Genomic DNA, 7,586 nt, shown 5'->3' with positions numbered 1-7,586 from the left:
TTACGAGGCTTAGAAAGTTATAACTATGCATATGAGACATGTAATAAGTTTGAAAACATTCCTTAGGTTCTTTGGTTCAAAGTTGGGTTCGAAAATGTCATTTTTGCCTAAATATGTACTATAACGACCCAATTACCCTTAAATGTGGAATAATAGATTAGTACGAGGCTTAGAAAGTTATAACTATGCATATGAGACATGTAATAAGTTTGAAAACATTCCTTAGGTTCTTTGGTTCAAAGTTGGGTTCGAAAATGTCATTTTTGCCTAAATATGTACTATAACGACCCAATTACCCTTAAATGTGGAATAATAGATTATTACGAGGCTTAGAAAGTTATAACTATGCATATGAGACATGTAATAAGTTTGAAAACATTCCTTAGGTTCTTTGGTTCAAAGTTGGGTTCGAAAACGTCATTTTTGCCTAAATATGTACTATAACGACCCAATTACCCTTAAATGTGGAATAATAGATTATTACGAGGCTTAGAAAGTTATAACTATGCATATGAGACATGTAATAAGTTTGAAAACATTCCTTAGGTTCTTTGGTTAAAAGTTGGGTTCGAAAATGTCATTTTTGCCTAAATATGTACTATAACGACCCAATTACCCTTAAATGTGGAATAATAGATTAGTACGAGGCTTAGAAAGTTATAACTATGCATATGAGACATGTAATAAGTTTGAAAACATTCCTTAGGTTCTTTGGTTCAAAGTTGGGTTCGAAAATGTCATTTTTGCCTAAATATGTACTATAACGACCCAATTACCCTTAAATGTGGAATAATAGATTATTACGAGGCTTAGAAAGTTATAACTATGCATATGAGACATGTAATAAGTTTGAAAACATTCCTTAGGTTCTTTGGTTCAAAGTTGGGTTCGAAAACGTCATTTTTGCCTAAATATGTACTATAACGACCCAATTACCCTTAAATGTGGAATAATAGATTATTACGAGGCTTAGAAAGTTATAACTATGCATATGAGACATGTAATAAGTTTGAAAACATTCCTTAGGTTCTTTGGTTAAAAGTTGGGTTCGAAAATGTCATTTTTGCCTAAATATGTACTATAACGACCCAATTACCCTTAAATGTGGAATAATAGATTAGTACGAGGCTTAGAAAGTTATAACTATGCATATGAGACATGTAATAAGTTTGAAAACATTCCTTAGGTTCTTTGGTTCAAAGTTGGGTTCGAAAATGTCATTTTTGCCTAAATATGTACTATAACGACCCAATTACCCTTAAATGTGGAATAATAGATTAGTACGAGGCTTAGAAAGTTATAACTATGCATATGAGACATGTAATAAGTTTGAAAACATTCCTTAGGTTCTTTGGTTCAAAGTTGGGTTCGAAAATGTCATTTTTGCCTAAATATGTACTATAACGACCCAATTACCCTTAAATGTGGAATAATAGATTATTACGAGGCTTAGAAAGTTATAACTATGCATATGAGACATGTAATAAGTTTGAAAACATTCCTTAGGTTCTTTGGTTCAAAGTTGGGTTCGAAAACGTCATTTCAGGAGCTTGGTTGTGCTTTCTTTGTTGCTTAATCTTTAAAGAACAGTCTGTTTTTGGGTGGGTTTGTGGACCAAAATTTTGCATATTCAAATTCATTCCCCAGCATTTGTACAGAACTGATCAGAACTGACCAGTTCTATGCACTGATCTGCACAGCTCAGATCAGAACTGTGCAGATCAGTGCACAGAACTGGTCAGAACTGATCAGTTCTGTGCACTGATCTGCATAGTTCTGATCTGAGCTGTGCAGATCAGTGCACAGAACTGGTCAGCTCTGATCAGTTCTGTGCACTGATCTGCACAGCTCAGATCAGAACTGTGCAGATCAGTGCACAGAACTGATCAGAACTGACCAGTTCTGTGCACTGATCTGCACAGTTCTGATCTGAGCTGTGCAGATCAGTGCACAGAACTGATCAGCTCTGATCAGTTCTGTGCACTGATCTGCACAGTTCTGATCTGAGCTGTGCAGATCAGTGCACAGAACTGGTCAGCTCTGATCAGTTCTGTGCACTGATCTGCACAGTTCTGATCTGAGCTGTGCAGATCAGTGCACAGAACTGGTCAGCTCTGATCAGTTCTGTGCACTGATCTGCACAGTTCTGATCTGAGCTGTGCAGATCAGTGCACAGAACTGATCAGTTCTGACCAGTTCTGTGCACTGATCTGCACAGTTCTGATCTGAGCTGTGCAGATCAGTGCACAGAACTGATCAGAACTTTATTTTTATTTTAAAATCCTGCTTTTGAAGGTATGTAATTTTAATGATTTTCCAATGCAGTAGCGTCAGGCATGGATGAAGATCAACACGCAAATTCAGGTCCTTCTAACAAATCACCAAATCAAGTGCCCCAAAAGCAAAAAAAGAAGCCAAGAGGCCCTACAAAAGGAATAAAATCCATGCCCGGGGTTCCAAGAAAAATTGAATGGGATCACTTGGACCGACCCACAGGGAAATGGGCAACGGATTACAAGAATCACATTGGCGAGATAAGTCGCGCAAAGGTTTCAATATTGATCAGAACCTGGGAAGATGTTTCACAAGGAATAAAAGACACTTTGTGGGAAGACGTCAAGGTAACCGGTTTTATTTTGGAAATTCAGTTGTACATATCTACGTGTCTTTTTCATGTGCTAAAAGACTTTCTTGTTCCTTTTCTTTTTCTTTCATTTAGAGAGAATTTCATATCACAGATGAAACTAAGAAAGAAGTTGTCTTAAAGAGTTGTGATAAGCGTTGGAGGGAATTCAAATCAAGATTGGCGACTGGTTGGATTCGGGGTACAAGGAAAAGGCCAAAAGATGAAAAGATGCCATATGATTTGTATAGTTATATAACTAAGGATATATGGAAGGAATTTGTGAAGATACGTACCTCCGAAGAAGCTGAGGTATAAAAATTATTCTTATTTAAAGTCTTGTTATAATCTAAGTTTTATTTTGTTGTAATAATTTCTTTTACCCCCCTAAAATTAGGAAATAAGTGAGAAAGCAAGACAAAGTCAATCTTTCAACATATATCCTCATCATATGGGACAGAAATCATATGCTGAAATGACAAGTGAATGGCAGAGAAAAGGGTACATTCCCTCAGTTTCTTCGTCATCTGAAGGTTCCTCTGCGTCTACAATTTCTTCAAGTTTGCCGAGTAGGACATGTTTATGGCTTCTTGCAAGATCGAAACCAGATGAGAAAGGAAATCCTTACTTGCCGGATGAGGGCACACAAAAGGTCAAAGAAAATATTGTAAGTTCATTTAACAATTTTGCGTAATGTTGTGATTCCTCTAATTTCATATATGTTCTTAAATATGAAACCAAGTGTTGAACTTTTCTCAAAACCATTTGATTTCATGTAGGATGAATGGAAAAGGAAACAAGATGAAGGGGAATTTGTTCCCAAAAGTGCACGAGATGATGTCTTATCTCGTGCACTTGGTAAGACTAAAGAAGGGAGACCACTAACATTTGGTGGTGGAGTAGGCATCAAAGCTGTGTGGGGGACCGGAGAGCGGCGTAGCTTTCGACGGTATGGAGATGCGGAGATGGAGGAAATGGAAGCAAGAGTGACCAAAAGGGTCAAAGATGAGACAATACAAGAGATGAACTCCAAGATGGATGCCATGGTCATGGAGAAATTTATCACATTTGCTAAAGAACTTGGTGTCCAAATACCAAGCCATATGAGGATAGACGCAAATGTTCATAGTAGTTGTCGTTCCGGGGGTTTAGATCCATTTGCCGACATTACGGTATGATAATTTGTGTTTTTCAAGTACTTTGTTTCTAGTTAATTCTATTGAACTTTTCTAACATGTTACATTGTATTTGCGTTATTGTTCAAAATAAATAATAAGGAACCTGTCCCGTGCCATCTATACCTGAACATAGGCTCGGAGAAAGTCTTTGTTGCCTATGGTACCATATGTCCAGAGTTGCTCCTTGATCACCACAACGACGTCACGTCCGATAACGTGAAAGTGAGCGTTGATGATTTTGAGCCCGCGTACAAAGAAGCTCCCGTCCCCGTGCCTTCTCAATATATTAAGAAACTTGCTCAAGCTCATGGTACCTTCACTCAGTGGCCAAAACATTTGGTGTCGCTTACGAATGAGGAGGTAACTAACATATGCATGATAATTTGAAGTAGAACTATTATACCATGTATGCTCACTAATATGTATATCGTTATTTGAAAATCATACCTCAGGTAAACAAGCCTACAAGTAAAGAGCCTAAAGGGAAAGGGAACAAAGGGAAAGAGATAGTGGTTGGGGGAAGTGGAACAAAAGCGTCCAACACTAAATCAAAAACCTATTTCCTTGAAAATTATAAAGTGCAAAATTTGAGTGGTAAGTGCAATGTGATGAAAACTATGATGTTGGGATTAAAAGAAGGGGAGCACGTTAAGGTACATTGCACTAAAAGGACATTCAATATGGAAAAGGACTTTGAAATTAGTGTCACCGTTGAAGACACCGATCAACTTCTCTCGGGAGCATGGCTCAATATATCAATAATACAAGTTTTTGCTACGTGAGTTACCTAAATTCATATTTTGCCCCTAAATTTGATTTTTATGATTGTCTTAACGTTCTTACACTCTATATTATAGGGCTTTGAGTGAGTTGTGTTTTCACGATGATTGTCACCCCAATAGTATTGGATTCATGTGCCCGGAGATGATCTCGGCCACCATGTTAAAGTCCGATGCAGATCGAATTCTATTGTACATCACGAGGTCCATGAGTGCACTTAGTTCTAAGACATTCATCTTATGTCCATACTACGAAAAGTATGAAAATTACTTTGAACTTCGTTTTTAATTGATTGTTATAAATTTAACTTTTTTTTTTCTAACTACATACGTTTATTGTTTGTATGTAGGAGTCACTGGATGCTTTTAGTTCTTTGCTTGTCTAAACGTGAGGTCTACATATTTGATTCTCAACAGAAGAAGAGAAATTTGATGATTAAGGAGCCACTAAACAAGTAAGTAAAGTATGCATATGAAAATGCCATTTTTGCCAAAATTTTTGCCTTAGGTTCTTTAGTTCAAAGTTGGGTTCGAAAACATCATTTTTGCCTAAAAATGACCTAGGACGACCCAAATAGCCTTAAATGTGAAATAATAGATTGTAAAGGGACTTAGAAAGTTATAACTATGCATATGAGACGTGTAATAAGTTTGAAAACATTCCTTAGGTTCTTTGGTTCAAAGTTGGGTTCGAAAACATCATTTTTGCCTAAAAATGACCTAGGACGACCCAAATAGCCTTAAATGTGAAATAATAGATTGTAAAGGGACTTAGAAAGTTATAACTATGCATATGAGACGTGTAATAAGTTTGAAAACATTCCTTAGGTTCTTTGGTTCAAAGTTGGGTTCGAAAACATCATTTTTGCCTAAAAATGACCTAGGACGACCCAAATAGCCTTAAATGTGAAATAATAGATTGTAAAGGGCCTTAGAAAGTTATAACTATGCATATGAGACGTGTAATAAGTTTGAAAACATTCCTTAGGTTCTTTGGTTCAAAGTTGGGTTCGAAAACATCATTTTTGCCTAAAAATGACCTAGGACGACCCAATTAGCCTTAAATGTGAAATAATAGATTGTAAAGGGACTTAGAAAGTTATAACTATGCATATGAGACGTGTAATAAGTTTGAAAACATTCCTTAGGTTCTTTGGTTCAAAGTTGGGTTCGAAAACATCATTTTTGCCTAAAAATGACCTAGGACGACCCAAATAGCCTTAAATGTGAAATAATAGATTGTAAAGGGCCTTAGAAAGTTATAACTATGCATATGAGACGTGTAATAAGTTTGAAAACATTCCTTAGGTTCTTTGGTTCAAAGTTGGGTTCGAAAACATCATTTTTGCCTAAAAATGACCTAGGACGACCCAATTAGCCTTAAATGTGAAATAATAGATTGTAAAGGGACTTAGAAAGTTATAACTATGCATATGAGACGTGTAATAAGTTTGAAAACATTCCTTAGGTTCTTTGGTTCAAAGTTGGGTTCGAAAACATCATTTTTGCCTAAAAATGACCTAGGACGACCCAAATAGCCTTAAATGTGAAATAATAGATTGTAAAGGGCCTTAGAAAGTTATAACTATGCATATGAGACGTGTAATAAGTTTGAAAACATTCCTTAGGTTCTTTGGTTCAAAGTTGGGTTCGAAAACATCATTTTTGCCTAAAAATGACCTAGAACGACCCAATTAGCCTTAAATGTGACTACTACGTATATAATTGTATTTACATGTGTAAATAAAGTATATAATTGCACTTACATGTAAAATATTCTTTGCATTTACATGTGTAAACAAAGTATATATAATTGCATATTTTATCGAATGTGTAGTGCTTTTCGGAGTTACAAGAGACTAGGTGGACAATCTAAGGGAACTAAATTAACATGGATTCCAGCACAGGTATATATATATAATTAGTTTATTATTTACCTAAGAAATAAGTTTTTCAAAATTATAACATACAATGTGATAGAAATTTTACTTGTGTTATTTATTTTAATGCATTTAGTGTGCTCAACAACCGGGATCACTAGATTGTGGCTACTACGTCATGCGTTTTATGTACGACATAATAATGAATCATGGTAATAGTCAAGATCTTACTAAGGTATGTTCTCATAAACTACGTACTTTATATAATAAATTGAAGTACACAAAACTATTATATTGATCAATCGTTGATAAATTGAATTATTTACACTTTTTTAGGATTTTTCAAGAACATTGCCCTATTCACCGGAGGAGATTAATGAGGTGAAAGATTTTTGGGCAGATTACTTCATGAACAATGTCGAATTTTTAGCTTAATTTGTAATATGAACTTGATCTCTAGCTAGCTACGTACCTTTGTTGTAATAATTTTATGTTTGTTGTAACATGTTGGTTGATCGATCTATGACGAATTTAATTGCCTTTTATTGGGAACGTTAATTACGTTGTAAACTTTAGTGACAGGTATTAATTATAAATGTATTCCCGGTATTGGGAATGAAGCGTCTAATTTCAAAGACGATCATGTCGGAATTTCCAACTAAAATATTAAAAAACGAATATTTTTTTAAAAAAAATAAGTCATTTGCAACGCACGTTAGCTCAATGTGCGAGGCAAATGACTTAATTTTTTGGCGCTAAAATTGTCATTTGCAACGCACATTTAGCTAATGTGCGTTGCAAATGACTTTTCAGCACCATGCCTAAAAAGCTATTTGCGTCGCACATTTAGCTAATGTGCGACGCAAATAACTTTTCAGGCATGGTGCTGAAAAGTCATTTGCAACGCACATTAGCTAAATGTGCGTTGCAAATGAACCTTATTTGCGTCGCACATTTAGCTAATGTGCGTTGCAAATGACTTTTCAGCACCATGCCTGAAAAGTTATTTGCGTCGCACATTAGCTAAATGTGCGACGCAAATAAGGTTCATTTGCGTCGCACAAATGTGCGACGCAAATGACTTTTAGTCATTTGCGTCGAGAGCTTTTGCCACGCACGATGTGCG

At 35.8% G+C, this 7,586-nt stretch overlaps 1 protein-coding gene across 1 annotated transcript; it reads left to right on the top strand.

The window, feature by feature from the left end:
* Positions 1-4,272: 4,272 nt before the first annotated feature.
* Positions 4,273-6,922, top strand: LOC130461862 (ubiquitin-like-specific protease 1). Its single transcript, XM_056830100.1, has 6 exons — positions 4,273-4,579; positions 4,659-4,838; positions 4,931-5,035; positions 6,418-6,487; positions 6,597-6,695; positions 6,797-6,922. The coding sequence occupies exons 1-6, from the start codon at positions 4,410-4,412 to the stop codon at positions 6,893-6,895; spliced, it is 723 nt and encodes a 240-aa protein (XP_056686078.1). The 5' UTR covers positions 4,273-4,409; the 3' UTR covers positions 6,896-6,922.
* The last annotated feature ends 664 nt before the right edge of the window (positions 6,923-7,586 follow it).

Source organism: Spinacia oleracea, chromosome 5 (assembly GCF_020520425.1).
Source record: "Spinacia oleracea cultivar Varoflay chromosome 5, BTI_SOV_V1, whole genome shotgun sequence".
Classification (NCBI taxonomy): domain Eukaryota; kingdom Viridiplantae; phylum Streptophyta; class Magnoliopsida; order Caryophyllales; family Amaranthaceae; genus Spinacia; species Spinacia oleracea.
This window is presented reverse-complemented; position numbering and strand designations above follow the sequence as displayed.

Excerpts from the sequence above, each read along its gene's own strand:
- LOC130461862 (XM_056830100.1), top strand. The coding sequence starts at position 4,410 with ATGAAAACTATGATGTTGGGATTAAAAGAAGGGGAGCACGTTAAGGTA. Across the intron at positions 5,036-6,417 it reads ATTAAGGAGCCACTAAACAA|TGCTTTTCGGAGTTACAAGA; the intron begins GTAAGTAAAGTA and ends TCGAATGTGTAG. Across the intron at positions 6,488-6,596 it reads TAACATGGATTCCAGCACAG|TGTGCTCAACAACCGGGATC; the intron begins GTATATATATAT and ends TAATGCATTTAG.